Here is a 15140-nt window from a genome sequence, read left to right as displayed (position 1 = left end):
GGCCGAAGAGGGTGTGGTACACATCAACCTGGTTCCCAGGACGATCGCTGATGCCCCCTTCTTCGGGATCTTGGCACTGTAAAATGAACTCTCTCAATTTCTCTCCATTAATGTAGTCCAGTCTGCCCAATATGCTCAGGGAAGACATTACCCACCAGCTGTAGCACACATCGGGCAATTTTTCAGGACGGCCGTTCAAGCCTCCGTTTTCCACTTGACGTTCACTGAGCCACCATTCAAGTGCTTCCCGGTCTTTAATTTTGTCTACTTGCCCAGCAATCGCTAGAGTCGCCAAACATGTGAATATCTGTGCGGAATGCGACTCTGAGCCTGGCACCAGGCCAAATCCACCGTCGAAATTTTGACATCTGAGTATAAAGTCCACAGCCGGATCCACGATGTCGGGACTCAGGCTCTCGAGAATGCTGAGCGATTGAATGGCCGTGTAAACAAATCGCGTGTCAACTTCGCCAAATCTGTCACCCTGAAATGATCCATCTGGCAATTGGAGGCCCTTGATAAATTGAAGTATCTGCGACTTTTTGTTGTTTATGACGTCCAGGGAATCGTACATTTTTAGAAGCTGTAAGGCGGACAATGTAGATAGGATATGCGAATCGTGCTTAGGGAATGCTCCAAAGCCTCCATAGGTAGTATCATAGCAGTTGAGAATGAACTCCACTAGAGTTTTCTTGTCAAATTCATTCTCCGCTCTCATAAGAAAGAGCGCACAAGCTCCCCAGTATATTCCATTCATACGGAGGTGCTCGCTTAGCCAGTACTCAAGAAACTGTTTCTGGTCGTCCAGAGACTTGATGTAAGCCACATGCTTGGATTTATCCAAAGAAGTCATTAATTAAATCGTATAGATACTGCACAGCCTTGTGAGAAAAACTAGAGCTTGTTTGTGAACCGGCCGGAGGAAGACGATTCTTTAGGTGGAGGCGTCACTTCTGCGTCTACGAGCTTGGACCGGAGCCTTCTTCGGTCCAGCAACATAAACTGTATTTGCTGTCTCATGGAAGAGAGAGCAGCGGTTTGGTTGTGTAGCTCGTCTTTAATCTGGATATTCGCGTTCGCTACCGCGGTGACCAGTTGCTTATTCAGCTCGAACTCCGACGCCAAAGACCTCAAGCGGTTAAACTCCGTCCTGAGCATTTCAAATTCCATCATGAGTTGGACGTAATCTTTATCCTGCAGGCTGTCAAATAACCTGCCAGGATCGGCACTGCGATCGCGATCCATAATTTCTTCCAGCTGCAAAGAATAGCCAAGATTAGTCATCTTGCCCTGCGTGATAGAGTCGAGTATCGTTGATATTTGGGACCTGAGCAATTTGTTTTCATCGGCCAGATCGTTGATCTTTGTTTCTTGGAGCTCAAAGTACCCCGAGAGTTTGACAAAGACGCATTCCAACGAGTGGATCTGAGTAAGAACCTCCCTGCTTCCCCTCCACTCACAGCCGTACTGCTTCCCTGGACACCTTACATGTATTTTCTCACAATAGCTTTCGTGGTTTTCGAACGTTTTCTCTGGGAACTCAAGGTTACAGCCATTGCATTTATGAAAGTTCTTTGCGCACTCGTTTTTCAAGTGATGTTCCTCAGCTACAGCATTTATATTATCGCCGCACTTCGCACATTCAAACAGCTTGTGAGGACACTTCTCGCCTAGGAACCGCCGTTCAGTCAGTTGGCCGCACACTTGTCCATTGTCCAGCTCGTGTTCGCAAGGAAATCGCGTATGGTCACAGGAGTTGACCAGGTGCTGCTTGATAGACCAGCGGGGACCTACCCACTTACAGCCACGAGACGCGTTAAGACATCGCACTTGAAGGTCATCTGTGATATTGCTCAATATAATGGGGGCAGGAAATATATCGTTGTAGTTTTTCTCTTCAGCCTCTTGACGATCCTCTGTATAGTTCAGTTCAATACGATCCAAAGGACACTTGTTTCCCAGGGGAGACTTGAAAGTTTCCAGAATACATGTCCTGCAGAACGTGTGTCCACATATAGTTGTGTACGGATTGATGAAAGGCAGTTGACAAATGGGACAGTTGAGATGTTCAGGAATAGACACGTATACTAAAGTCCTCAAGTCTATTGGGGCTTCGTCCAAAGAATCTGTCATATCGTAGCCGCTACCGTTGGGGGAGCTAGCAATGGAGACATCTTCCGGTTTCAAAACGGAGAGAAGTTCGCCCTGTGGGGGCAGCAACCCCCTGTTAACAGAATCTTGCTGCCCCCGCGTTTCCAGCTCGAGTTGGTCCAACTCTTGTGCAATAACATCCATTTGAAGGAAATTTGGAATCGTAAATTGCTAAATTAATTTTCACCCGCATTTAGCTGAATATATATTTATTCGTCTAGGCTACTAATATCATACATTCTAATTGATTGTGTCTCCTAATAACTAAAATTACTGTACAGATAGTGGTTGTTGTAGAAGTGAAGCGACAGTGACAAAGGAATCCCCTGCCATAAAGGATGTCTATCGCAGACTCATGCAGATTCGACGCGCTGGACTTCGTCAATATGTTCTAAGTCAAGCTTGTCTATAGAACCAGCAGGAGAAAGCTTCTGATGCTTTCTCTTCTCGGCCAATGCCAAAGACTCCTTGATGTTGAACCCTCCTTTAAGCAGGTTCTGCGTCTCTTCCAATGCCAGATTTGAGAGTTCTGGGTAAACGAAGTAGACGAAGACAATCGATACAGCAGTAAGTGCTGCGAACAATGCAAAAGTTCCGGTAGGGGTGATATTCTCAAGCATGGTCAAAAACGTGGCAGAGATGACCAAAGAACCACTCCAGTTGGTTGCAGTAGCGTAAGACGCACCAGTACCTCTAACGTTTTGAGGGAAAAGCTCGGACTGTTGCCATGGGACATTACCACTGCCAATAGCGTATGCAGCCACATACACGATCATAAACACCATGATCACATAGCCCCAGTTACTGACACCTCCTTCAATCTTGACACGGTGGTGTTCAAACTTGAGGTCGACATAATGGAAACCAATGGCACAAACTATCATAGCAATCATCATGACTGGAAGAGAGAACAGCAGGATCTTCCTACGGCCCACTCTGTCGATGATGAAAAATGCAACAAAGGTCATGAGGAAGTTAGTACCAGAGACGATGATGGACACAGCAGTGGAGTTGTTGAAACCAATGGCCTTGAAAATAGTGGCGGAGAAGTACATGAGAGAATTGAAACCAGTGAACTGCTGAATACCTTGCAAACCGCAAGCGATGATGAGCGCTCTGAAGTTTGACGGCACGCTGTGGATTTGCTTGATACCGTTCCATGTTCTCTGCCACACGTTCTTTCCCTCCAAAGAAGAGTTGATGCTTTGAATTTCGGCGATCTTCTTTTGGATGAGAGTAGTAGTGGCGCCATGGTGCGTTCTGGCAATAACCTTGGCAGCCTTTTCCAGCTTGTTCTTGGAAATCAAATATCTTGGGGTATCTGGCAAGAACAGGAAAGCTGCAAGTTGAATAGCTGGAGGCACCATGGAAAGTCCGACCTGTATTCTCCAGCCATTGTTGACGTGGGTCAATCCTGCACCAATAGCGTAGGCAATAAGTTGACCACTGGTGATACCCATACAGTTGAGGATAACGAGGCGTCCCCTGAATCTAGAAGGCGCGAGCTCTGAGATAAATAGAGGAGCGATGAGTGAGCCAACACCAACACCAAAACCCATAACAAATCTACCTGAAATCATAGTCCAAACGGTTTGAGCAGCGCATTGGATAATAGCGCCGGCAATAAAGAGAGCATTCGAGAACATCAGGACAGGTTTTCTGCCGAAGATATCTGCCAATGGACCTGCAACTACTGCGGTGATAAGAGCACCCAGAGAAGTAGCGGCGGTGATAAACTCTTCCTCACCGTAGGTCAGGGTCTTGCCCAAATCGGTTCCAATAGAAACAAGAGCGGAAGAGATGTATCCCGTATCGTAACCAAACATAAACCCTGAGATCGAAGCAAGACAAACAAGAACCACAACCAGAGGTGTAGGCTTGGCGCTATCCATAGCGATCATATCAGACTGACTGTCTTTGGACGAGTAATCAAGGGCATCCACATTACTAGAGGATATCTCGTCTTGTTTGGCTGGATCTGACATTCTTGATATAAAACGAATATGTTGATGTTTTCTTGAGGAGAAAATACGTATTATTTATATTGCAATCTGCAGGAATGGTCTCTATCAGTATCTACTACTCCGTAGAAATCTCGAATTTTCTTGAGTCGGGATTTTCACCGAATAGGTGCCAGGGTGGTGGTACATTTTTCGGTATGCACACCGGATGCTGCCTGTGATTGGCTGGTGCGGCGGCTTATTGCCCGAGCGTGATGTTTGCGGTCAGAAGGGGAGGGGAGGGTAACCCCGCAGAGAAAGAAAATCTAGCCCGCTGTGCATTTTAGGTCATGGAAGCAGGGTAATCCCCTTGATCACAAGGCAGCCTGACGCGAAAGACAATTATTCCCAGAAAGGAAACATAAAAGTTTCAAGTCTCCTTCAGCTTTTTTCCACCCTCCCCTTGTTCTCCCTGTTCTGAAATTTTGACAACATGGCTACCGTTGCGCCAGGATCGACATCAGGGATCAACTCGATTCTGCCCACTATCGATCTCAACTTTAAGTATTCTGAGATTAGGTCGCAGATTAAGGATTTCTTTCTTCATTTCAAATCCACCTCAAACGTTCAACCTGATGACGGAATATATGACTATCAGATTGATGACGTCCAAATGGATGATAGCGAGATTGGGCAGGGCCCTAAATACATGAACCTTCTCCAGAAGATTGCAAATAGAGAAATCACTACTTTATATATCGATCTGGACGACATCAAACTATACGAGGACACACAAAATATCGCGCAAAACGTGTCTCAATCGCTGCCCCGCGGTCTGGCAGAGTTGATCATCAAGAACACGTACCATTACGTTGAGTTGTTTTCGCAAGTGGTGGACGAGATCATGCCTCTTCCGACCGTGAATATCTCGCATAAAGACGACGTGCTGGACGTCATCATTCACCAGCGAAAGCTGCGTAACGCACGAATTGAAAACGAGCACCATGAAGAGCTTGCTGAAACGCAACTAGGCGAGGAACAAGAGGAGCTCAGAAATGTGGACACGCCTAATCTCTTCCCTCCTCAACTGACCAGACGCTACTGTATCTACTTCCGTCCACTCACGGTTACGGCCAAGGGAGGTAAGGCCTTGGCTGTGCGCGATGTCAAGGGCTCCTATCTAGGCCAACTAATTACAGTCAGAGGAATCGTCACCAGAGTTAGCGATGTCAAGCCGACCGTTCAGGTTACTGCATACACATGCGATACCTGCGGATTCGAGATCTTCCAAGAGGTCAACACCAGAACCTTCACACCGCTTACGGAATGCACGTCGGAAAGGTGCATAAGTAATCAACATAGAGGAAAGTTGTTTCCAAGTACAAGAGCCTCAAAATTTTCTGCGTTCCAAGATGTCAAGATACAGGAACTGGCCAACCAAGTGCCAGTGGGACACATTCCAAGAACCCTTTCGATTCATGTCAACGGTGACTTGGTGCGGTCTATGAACCCGGGTGACATTGTGGACGTGACTGGTATATTCCTGCCTGCTCCGTACACAGGATTCCGTGCTCTTAGAGCTGGTCTTTTGACCGAGACCTATTTGGAAGCTCAGTTTGTGAAACAGCACAAACGCAAATACGAGTTTTTGGGCCTCACTCCCGAAGTAGAGCAGAAAATCCTTGAAATTACGTCCCAAGGCAACGTGTATGAGAGACTAGCCAACTCCATTGCACCGGAGATTTTCGGCCACACAGACGTCAAAAAAGCTCTGCTTTTGCTTTTGGTGGGTGCTTCGCCGAAAGAAATAGGAGACGGTATGAGAATAAGAGGTGATATCAACATTTTATTGATGGGTGACCCTGGTGTGGCTAAGTCTCAATTGCTGAAGTCTATATCCACCATTGCTCCCCGCGGCGTCTACACTACTGGTAAGGGTTCTTCAGGAGTGGGTTTGACTGCTGCCGTGATGAGAGATCCTATTACAGACGAAATGGTGCTTGAAGGTGGTGCTCTGGTGCTGGCCGATAATGGTATCTGTTGTATCGATGAGTTCGATAAGATGGAGGAGGGAGACAGAACAGCTATCCATGAGGTGATGGAGCAACAGACGATTTCCATCTCGAAAGCAGGAATTACCACGACTTTGAATGCCAGGGCCTCGATTCTTGCCGCTGCTAACCCGCTTTACGGTAGATACAACACGAAATTGTCGCCCAACGAGAATATCAACCTTCCTGCCGCGCTTCTGTCGAGATTTGATGTGCTGTTCCTTATCTTGGACCGTCCTAGCAGAGAAGACGATGAGAAACTGGCAGAGCACGTTGCTTACGTTCACATGCACAATAAGCCACCAGAGTTTGGCGTAAACCCGATTGATTCGTCCACCATGAGACAGTTTATCTCCATGGCCAGAAGATTCAGACCTGTTGTCACTAAAGAGGTCAGCGATTACGTGGTCCAAGCGTACATCAAAATGAGAAAGGAAAGCAAGATGATCGAAAATTCCAAAAAATATTTCAGCCATACAACTCCGAGAACACTGCTGGCAGTGCTCAGACTCTCTCTGGCTCTTGCAAGAGTCAGATTCAGTAATGAGGTGGTTATCCAGGATGTGGACGAGGCCTTGAGACTTATGAATGCAGCCAAGCAGTCGTTGTATCAAGACGAAGCTGCGGAATTGGAGGAGTCACCAACAGCCAAAATCTTCAACCTTATCAAGGAAAAGGTTCACGATTATATTGCTCATAACGGCAATAAGCTGGTGCCGATGTCGCTGCTTAGAGACTCTTGTTTGGGAAAAGGTTTCACCGAGAATTTGTTTAACGAGTGTATTTACCGCTACCAAGCGCTTTCTGTTTGGCAGGTGGTGGATGACGGCGAGAACCTCGCGATTATTGGAAACGTCGACGACGAGGATATCGAAATGTTCTAATTTATCAATAAAATTAAATATTTAGTTTAGGCCGAGATCTTTCATCACCATGGCCTTGCATATTGGATGATAGCTTTGCTCATATTTTTTGAAGGTAGCCACGGCCAGCTCCCTGTCCGCCTCGTTAAGCAGCACATATCCTGGCCTAACAAATTTCATTCTACCAACAGTACCCAGCCAGTCGGCCAGTTTCTGGTATTCAGATTGAATTTGGGCCGTTAGCAACAGTCGGAACCACCTGAAAAGAACCTCAGCGTTGCTGGAATTCTCATACTTTGTGTATTTCTTTTTCATGACTCCAATCGCCTTTTGGCCATTTTTGGAGCTCCAATCGAATCCATCTTGATTCTGATAAGAAACAAGCTTGTCTAGAAAGACTCCATTCTGGTTCGATGTGAAATTCTCGATATCAGACGGTGAAAAGTTCGACTCCAGCGAACTAGGCGAACTACTGATCACCTTAATCCATCTGCCTGCGAGCGAGAAACACTCGTCAGCGAGAGTGGTGTCGAAGTTCGGTTTTGGAGGCAAACCCGGAGCGTACAACCAGGTCTCCCAGTCAATGGTATCCAGTAGATCCTTCTTATCGGAATAAAACTCATAAAGAGTATCTAAGAACTGGTACGTATCCAATGACTTGTATTTGAACTTCTTGAAGTAATGCTTGATGAAAGGATCGAATGCTTCCTTGCTGCCAAGGGTCTGTTCAATGTGGAACAACAGATTGAAGCCTTTTTCGTAAGGAACTGTGCTGAAAGAATCGTCTGGATCATCACCGTGCTTCAAATTAAGCACCAGCTTGCTGTATTTCGAAGCAGCGCTGCCCATAGCAGCTATTGAATTTTCCAGGTCAGTCCATCCAATGATGGAACTAAAATGTCTATGCTTTTCACCATGCAATCTTTCCAGGATCCTACGTTCCAAATAGACAGTCCATCCCTCATTGAGCCAGAAGTGTTCAAAGGAGCCATTTGTTACAAGATTACCTGCCCAACTGTGACTCAATTCGTGCGCAATGACATCGACATTCTCTTTGTCACCAGAAATCAAGGTTGGAGTGGCGAAAGTGCAGTTCGGATGCTCCATGCCACCAAAGGGCATCGACTGAGGAAGCACTAAAACATCGTAGTCCTTCCACTCATACTCGAAAACAAGACTCTCGGCAGTCTTGATGAAATTTTCGGTATCGTCCTTGAACTCGTTTTGACAGTCTTCCAAAAAGCTGGGTTCAGTCCAAACCCTGGAGCGAGGACCTATTGGTGCATCTTTCAAGTCTCCAGAAGCAATGGAACACAGGTATGATGGAATTGGAACCGGTTGGTAAAAGTTATAGAGGGTGCTCCCGTCTTCCAAAGGAGTTTTCTTAGACAACAAACCTGACATCAACACCGGCAGAGAGGATTGGATATTGAACTCAAACGGACTTTTGACCGAGGGAGTATCAAAGCACGGGAAAAAAGAGCGAGCATGGATAGCCTCGCATTGGGAGAACAAGTATGGAAGCTTCTTGCCGTCAGTCTGCGGTGGCTCGAGCCATTGCAGGGCGGTACCATTTTTGGTCGTTTCGTAGGAGATTTCAAGCTTGAAACCATCGCCGGCCCTGAAGTCGTAGCTGACGTAGAGCGGAACGCCTAAAGGCCCATCGGTTGGTTTCAGCTCAAAAGACTGGATGGCATCGTTGATTCTCACGTTTTTGATTTTGAGATGGGCAGTATCCAGAACTAGGACTTTGGTATCGACCAGAGGTTTCATTATGTAAATTACAGATCCATCCAGAATCTTGTCGTAGAACTTAACCTTCAAATCGAGGATTGACTTCTCCACCTTGAACTCATGATAAGATGATAAGGTAGAGGGGTCTTGCTCCGGTGACGACTTAGGCACATGAGGAGCGATAATGGACCATAGTTTTGGGCTAATATTAGGATAATTCGTCGACATGTTGCAAGAAGATAAAAACCGTTGGGGAATGGTGTGCTTTATGTACCTCCAATACGTGCCGATCGGCCTAATAGGCATAAACTATTATTCAAACAATACAATTTGTGTGCCGTTTATTAGGACGGGACAGGTCTATCGACGCGACAGGGTTCGCCAGCCGCGCATAAATCACAAAATTACGGCATCCGTCCGTATGTGCCGAACACAAAAAATTGAAAGAAGCAAATATAGCTGCACGTGACCATAGAAAGGGCAAGGAGCTCTTACCAAATGTTTGAAAATTTTCCTGAGAAAATTAGATATTATCCAACGGTATAGTAAGTGCCTAAACATACTGGTGGCGTTGACGGATTATACAGACATTACTAGCATTGATAATCCTTGCGTTTGATAGGTCAACCCACTGTTCATCAGAGGCTAACATATAGGTCAATATGCAGATTTTCGTCAAGACCTTGACCGGAAAGACCATCACCTTGGAAGTCGAGTCTTCCGACACTATCGACAACGTCAAATCCAAGATCCAAGACAAGGAAGGAATTCCTCCTGACCAGCAGAGACTGATCTTCGCCGGTAAGCAACTCGAGGACGGCAGAACCCTTTCCGACTACAACATCCAAAAAGAGTCCACTTTGCACTTGGTCCTGAGACTGAGAGGTGGTATCATTGAACCATCTCTTAAGGCTTTGGCTTCCAAATACAACTGTGAAAAAGCTATTTGCAGAAAGTGTTACGCCAGACTCCCACCAAGAGCTACCAACTGCAGAAAGAGAAAGTGTGGTCACAGCAACCAACTGAGACCAAAGAAGAAGCTTAAATAGTTGGTATATGAGACTAATACTAGTGGAGTAACAAAAGTAAAAAACTTTCTCAATGTTTAATCGCCTTATAGGAACGGCTTTCAGAAGAACCTTTAGTGCGCTGACGGTCCAAAACCCGCCAAAGGTGATTCTTTCGCCTCCTAGAGGACACACGTCACTACTCATGACATCCACGGCATCGCAGCTTGAGGCATCGATCGATGGGTTGATCAGACTTAATCGATCAGTTCCCTCGTTGCAGTTGGTCTTCTTTTGCGTTGACTCCATTCTGAACTCGAGAGACGCTGTCTCCGAGTGCTGGTTCGAGGACAACATGCTCATCCATCACTGCGAGCAGTTTGAACCCTCAAAAGATAAGTGGACCCCGCAATCAGGAACCGTAGAGCTAGAACTCCACGGATCCGATGTTGTACTACCATTGGCACATACAATGTTCCAGAACACATTGCCGGCTACTTGTTTCTTTGTTGACAGCGAAAACCCTCACAACTGGAAGAATCTTTCTCATCTAAAAGTGCAGCTTCCATATATTAAATCCTCCCATTTTAATTATTCGAATTGCTTGGTGGAGCTACCGCTGGAAAAAAACCCAGCACAAGAATACATTGTCACAGAACATGAAGGGAATATGATAAAAACGATTAACATGATTCCTGCATCCCAGTATCTCATTGAGAATGAGCATCTACAGAAGTCGAAGAATTCTCTCTTTTTTAAATTGTATGACGGACCGCAAGTTCCAGACTACATGGAATCCTATCATAGAATTACAGTGGGAGGTTTAGGATGGGGCGAAAAACAAGGATATCTGGTTTTAGACCGGCATGTTGGTTCCTTAGACCACAAAAAGCTAAAGCTTTTCCAACACCAACCAGAAACGGCTGTGCAGTTTGACAGAAATAAGAAATCTATAGTGTTAGAGTGCTCCACGGAACAACAGAATTACCGGCCTACTGGCTCGAAGACACCAATTGTGAGCAATCAGATAGGATTGGGTTCCGAGAGAGGCTTCAGGCTGAACGGTGTCTGGCACACATCGCAGGGAGAAGTGGTCCAGATCCAGGTCACGTGACCGTAACATTACGCGCTCAAGGAACGTAGTACGCGCTACCCGGCCGAGCCAAATTAAATTTGGCAATTACGTGTATAAACATCTAATCATCAACACCAAAACGCGATGTCGAACTTTCTGTCCCAGCTTCAATACCAGCCGGTGAGTGTCAGAGTCTGCGAGATCAACATACTAACCGATTTAGCTGACGAATTTTGCTGACAACCTGAGCATTGAGAGCGTTAAGGTGAGTGTTTGATTCCAGTTTTATTAACCTTTAGCAACAGATCGCTAGTGTTCAGAACAAGTTCTCCTCGATGAGGCCTCCCCAGGAGTTCCTGGACTATAGAAGATTTTCCAAGCCTCAAAACTTTGGCGAAATCCAGCAAAGAGTCAGCTATAATTTGCCTTATTTCCAAGCCAACTACATCGCCATCGTTCTTCTACTGTCGGTGTACGCGCTGGTGACAAATGCGTTGCTTCTTTTTGTTCTTGGGTTCACCGGGTTCGGTATCTATTTCATCTCGAAGTTGAAAGGCAGGGACTTGGAGTTACCTATAGGAAGACTCACTACATCACAGCTTTACACGGGACTGGCCGTCATTGCTGTCCCACTTGGATTCCTTGCGTCGCCGATTAGTACTATGATGTGGCTGATTGGTACTTCCGCCGTTACTGTGTTGTCTCATGCCAGTTTGATGGAGAAACCTATTGAAACGGTCTTTGAGGAGTCGGTTTGAACGGGTAGATAGTATAAACATTGCAGCAGTATATGGAGCGAACATAAACTGCGTAGAAATACAGAGCTATAACTATGTAAAGGCAGTATGGTTTACGTTCATGGTACTTTTACGTCCGTGCTTTCTCAGTCGAAAGAAGACCCAGAATTTTAAGTCATCGCAACGCTCATATACTATCTAAGCTTGACTATTGCGGTTTTTCGTCATCATAGAAAGCAGATCCCAACCAAAGAACGCAAATCCATCTGCTCTCCTTTGTTGGGAGAATAAAAGTAAGTTAAGAAAAAAATTAGCTAGAGTCTGTCTGTATTTTATATATATAGATGAATCTCGACCCTCACTTGTCAACTCTGGCGTAGAATGGGACGTATAATTTCAATCACAATGCGAAAGATCCTACGTTTCGAGTCTCAGCAGTGGTTCGTATGACTTCTAGCTACTACTACTCATGTTATAGTTGAGTACCACCTCAAATCATTCTAATCAGTATTAATGCATACACACAACTCCACTTAGATGTTAAGCTTAGTTCTCTTCCAGTGTCTTCTCTTAGCGTTCCATCTGATCTTGTTGTTGGTTCTCAGTCTGATCCATTGAGGCAATGGTCTGTTTTGGTTCTGAGCCTTAGCAAGCTTCTGCTTGGTTTTGAAAGATTTGTGAGACTAACAGTTAGTAATGACGATGAATACGGAGCATTTGCGGTTGGCAAGCTCCTTGGTGAGTTGAATAATACATACAGGCATCTTAATATGTTTTAGCTATTAAAAGTCTTTTTCAAGCAAAAAAGTTCAGCAGTGGTGCACAGAGTAGGAATCCCTGGAAACGGACAATAAAAAAAAGCAGTCACAAGAAACTCTGCACACAGAAAGCCACATCTTTGCACCAACTCTTCAGATTTGAAAAATTTACAAATCTATAACTATACCATCATGACTAGAACCTCCGTTTTGGCTGACGCTCTTAACGCTATCAACAACGCCGAGAAGACAGGTAAAAGACAGGTTTTGATCAGACCTTCTTCTAAGGTGATCATCAAGTTCCTTACTGTGATGCAAAAACACGGTTACATTGGAGAATTCGAATACATCGATGACCACAGATCCGGAAAGATTGTCATCCAACTGAACGGTAGACTCAACAAGTGTGGTGTCATCTCTCCAAGATTCAACGTCAAGATTAAGGACATCGAGAGATGGACTGACAACCTGTTGCCAGCCAGACAGTTTGGTTACGTTATTTTGACCACTTCTGCTGGTATCATGGACCACGAGGAAGCCAAGAGAAAGCACGTCTCTGGTAAGATTCTCGGTTTCGTTTACTAGACAGGTATATTAGAGTAATAAAGTCATTGATTAAAATCGAAGAGTAGAATGTGATGCCTATGGTTGCAAAGCGGTAGCAAAGGCAAGATGAGTCATCTCTCGACAGAGAACTGGCTCCAGTAGGCACAATGGAAACTAGGCACGACGACTTGCGGCCTTGGGCATGAATCTCGATATCGCCCCGCTGTGGCTATAGCGATGGGGAAGGGGGCCGTCGAGCAGACAGGCCATGGTGTAAGGTGGAGTTAATACTCGTGACTGCGTTCTCACACTGCCACCACCTCGCGAATGAAAATTTTAGGTGTGGAAAAAATATCAAGCTCTCAATAGAATCATCATGGCTGCTGAAAACGTTACTCTCGGCCCTCAAGCTAGAGGCTCCAGCGAAGTGTTTGGTGTTGCGCACATCTATGCTTCCACCAACGATACCTTTGTTCACGTTACCGATCTTTCAGGAAGAGAAACCATCGCCAGAGCTACTGGTGGTATGAAAGTCAAAGCCGACAGAGACGAGTCCTCCCCATACGCTGCCATGTTGGCTGCTCAAGACGTTGCTGTGAAATGCAGAGAGGTCGGAATCACTGCTGTCCACGTCAAAATGAGAGCCACCGGTGGTACCAGAAGCAAAACCCCAGGTCCAGGTGGACAATCTGCTCTCAGAGCTCTGGCCAGATCTGGACTGAAGATTGGCAGAATCGAAGATGTGACTCCTATTCCATCCGACTCCACCAGAAAGAAGGGTGGTAGAAGAGGTAGAAGATTGTAAATGGTGGACATCAAAATCATAATACAATGGTCGTTTCGAGTGTTGTAGAGGTATAATAAGAGAATGTCAAATTGACGAACTATAAGAGCAATAAGGGAAAATGCTGCCACTTCACAGAGCGAGATGGCTTTTCTCATTCATTCTGCTAGTTATAGTGTGCAAACAATTGTAGATCAATTTTGTATATTTTTCTCCATTTATCTTTATGCCCTTGATAGTGGCTAATTACTTGCCGAGGCTGTCGACAACAACTCTCATGGCCACCTCCCTGGCCATGAGGGTAGGGTTTCTGCTTTTCGGGATCTACCAGGACGCATATATGGATCTTCCGTACACGGACATAGACTACTTTGTCTTCACCGACGCTGCCAAATTCGTGTTCAATGGCCAATCGCCTTACGCAAGAGACACATACAGATACACGCCGCTGTTGGCATGGCTTCTTCTTCCAACCACTTACTGGTTCGAGTACGGAAAAGTCCTTTTCGTTCTCTGTGACCTCGTGACAGGGTACCTCGTCATCAAACTTTTAGACAGGGCTAAAAAAAACAAATCATGGAGCATCCTGTGGCTTTGGAACCCAGTGGTGGCCACAATAAGTACCCGGGGAAGCTCAGAAAGTGTGTTGACCATAGTGGTCATGCTGGTCACGACATTTTCTCTTAGCAGTCAATATGCTATTGCAGGCCTGTTCCTGGGCTTGGCTGTCCACCTCAAAATCTATCCACTCATATACATCCCATCAATCCTTCTGACCATCGACAAATCGCAGCCATGGTACCGGCCTGTTACCAGAGCAAGAATAGTCTTTGTGCTGACAACTGCACTTGGCTTTGGGGTTCTTACAGCTCTCATGTACCACATTTACGGTGACGAGTATCTCCAGGAGGCATATTTGTACCACTTGAGTCGGTTAGACCATCGCCATAACTTTTCGGTTTACAATTTGACGTTATATTTCTCGTCCTACCAGGGATTTTCCTCGCTACCACTTTTCCAGAAGTACGGAGTCCACGTTGAAAAACTGGCCTTTCTCCCTCAATTGGGTCTTTCAATGGTGCTCATACCTTTAAAGCTAGCCAATATCGACCTAGTTGGCTGCTTCTTTGTCCAAACGTTTGCATTCATCACCTTCAACAAAGTGATCACGTCGCAGTATTTCATCTGGTGTTTGTGCTTTTTGCCGATCTACACGGCCAATTCGACCATTAATATTACTAAGACTGCTTTCCTGCTTGTGGCATGGATTGCAACCCAGGCGCTATGGCTCTGGAACGCTTACCAACTGGAATTCCTAGGTAAACCGGACATTTTCACTACAGGCATCTGGGTCAGCAGCTGTTTGTTCTTTGTCTGCAATTGCGTGCTCCTTATTGCCTTTGCCGACGACCTGAGTGCCCAAAAGCGAGCTCAGCTGCAGAAAAAGAAGCATTGAGCAAGTGTATACTCTACCTGTTTCTTCCTAGACAGGAA

General features: G+C 45.7%; 11 protein-coding genes across 11 annotated transcripts; 7 read left to right on the top strand and 4 right to left on the bottom strand.

Annotated features, from left to right (window-relative positions):
* Positions 1-23: 23 nt before the first annotated feature.
* Positions 24-853, bottom strand: KL911_000671 (uncharacterized protein; the record flags this gene model as incomplete). Its single annotated transcript, XM_043200951.1, has 2 exons — positions 24-47; positions 170-853. 2 exons carry the CDS (start codon positions 851-853, stop codon positions 24-26), a joined length of 708 nt encoding a protein of 235 aa, XP_043056235.1.
* Positions 854-894: 41 nt separating this feature from the next.
* On the bottom strand, positions 895-2295 carry KL911_000670 (uncharacterized protein; the record flags this gene model as incomplete). Its single annotated transcript, XM_043200950.1, has 1 exon — positions 895-2295. One exon carries the CDS (start codon positions 2293-2295, stop codon positions 895-897), a length of 1401 nt encoding a protein of 466 aa, XP_043056234.1.
* A 209-nt stretch (positions 2296-2504) lies between these two features.
* Positions 2505-4136, bottom strand: KL911_000669 (uncharacterized protein; the record flags this gene model as incomplete). The annotated part of the gene is made up of 1 exon (XM_043200948.1): positions 2505-4136. One exon carries the CDS (start codon positions 4134-4136, stop codon positions 2505-2507), a length of 1632 nt encoding a protein of 543 aa, XP_043056233.1.
* A 448-nt stretch (positions 4137-4584) lies between these two features.
* On the top strand, positions 4585-7026 carry KL911_000668 (DNA replication licensing factor MCM7; the record flags this gene model as incomplete). The annotated part of the gene is made up of 1 exon (XM_043200947.1): positions 4585-7026. The coding sequence occupies one exon, from the start codon at positions 4585-4587 to the stop codon at positions 7024-7026; it is 2442 nt and encodes an 813-aa protein (XP_043056232.1).
* A 21-nt stretch (positions 7027-7047) lies between these two features.
* Positions 7048-8967, bottom strand: KL911_000667 (uncharacterized protein; the record flags this gene model as incomplete). The annotated part of the gene is made up of 1 exon (XM_043200946.1): positions 7048-8967. One exon carries the CDS (start codon positions 8965-8967, stop codon positions 7048-7050), a length of 1920 nt encoding a protein of 639 aa, XP_043056231.1.
* A 434-nt stretch (positions 8968-9401) lies between these two features.
* Positions 9402-9788, top strand: KL911_000666 (uncharacterized protein; the record flags this gene model as incomplete). The annotated part of the gene is made up of 1 exon (XM_043200945.1): positions 9402-9788. The coding sequence occupies one exon, from the start codon at positions 9402-9404 to the stop codon at positions 9786-9788; it is 387 nt and encodes a 128-aa protein (XP_043056230.1).
* A 52-nt stretch (positions 9789-9840) lies between these two features.
* On the top strand, positions 9841-10860 carry KL911_000665 (uncharacterized protein; the record flags this gene model as incomplete). Its single annotated transcript, XM_043200944.1, has 1 exon — positions 9841-10860. The coding sequence occupies one exon, from the start codon at positions 9841-9843 to the stop codon at positions 10858-10860; it is 1020 nt and encodes a 339-aa protein (XP_043056229.1).
* A 296-nt stretch (positions 10861-11156) lies between these two features.
* Positions 11157-11579, top strand: KL911_000664 (uncharacterized protein; the record flags this gene model as incomplete). The annotated part of the gene is made up of 1 exon (XM_043200943.1): positions 11157-11579. The coding sequence occupies one exon, from the start codon at positions 11157-11159 to the stop codon at positions 11577-11579; it is 423 nt and encodes a 140-aa protein (XP_043056228.1).
* A 929-nt stretch (positions 11580-12508) lies between these two features.
* Positions 12509-12901, top strand: KL911_000663 (uncharacterized protein; the record flags this gene model as incomplete). Its single annotated transcript, XM_043200942.1, has 1 exon — positions 12509-12901. One exon carries the CDS (start codon positions 12509-12511, stop codon positions 12899-12901), a length of 393 nt encoding a protein of 130 aa, XP_043056227.1.
* Positions 12902-13238: 337 nt separating this feature from the next.
* Positions 13239-13667, top strand: KL911_000662 (uncharacterized protein; the record flags this gene model as incomplete). Its single annotated transcript, XM_043200941.1, has 1 exon — positions 13239-13667. The coding sequence occupies one exon, from the start codon at positions 13239-13241 to the stop codon at positions 13665-13667; it is 429 nt and encodes a 142-aa protein (XP_043056226.1).
* A 256-nt stretch (positions 13668-13923) lies between these two features.
* Positions 13924-15102, top strand: KL911_000661 (uncharacterized protein; the record flags this gene model as incomplete). Its single annotated transcript, XM_043200940.1, has 1 exon — positions 13924-15102. The coding sequence occupies one exon, from the start codon at positions 13924-13926 to the stop codon at positions 15100-15102; it is 1179 nt and encodes a 392-aa protein (XP_043056225.1).
* Positions 15103-15140: the final 38 nt, after the last annotated feature.

Source organism: Ogataea haglerorum (assembly GCF_019207285.1).
Source record: "Ogataea haglerorum isolate 81-453-3 chromosome Unknown 81-453-3_NODE_2_length_903871_cov_94.662503, whole genome shotgun sequence".
In the NCBI taxonomy this organism is placed as follows: domain Eukaryota; kingdom Fungi; phylum Ascomycota; class Pichiomycetes; order Pichiales; family Pichiaceae; genus Ogataea; species Ogataea haglerorum.
The sequence above is the reverse complement of the archived record's forward strand: the minus strand, read 5'-3'. Positions and strand labels throughout refer to the sequence as shown.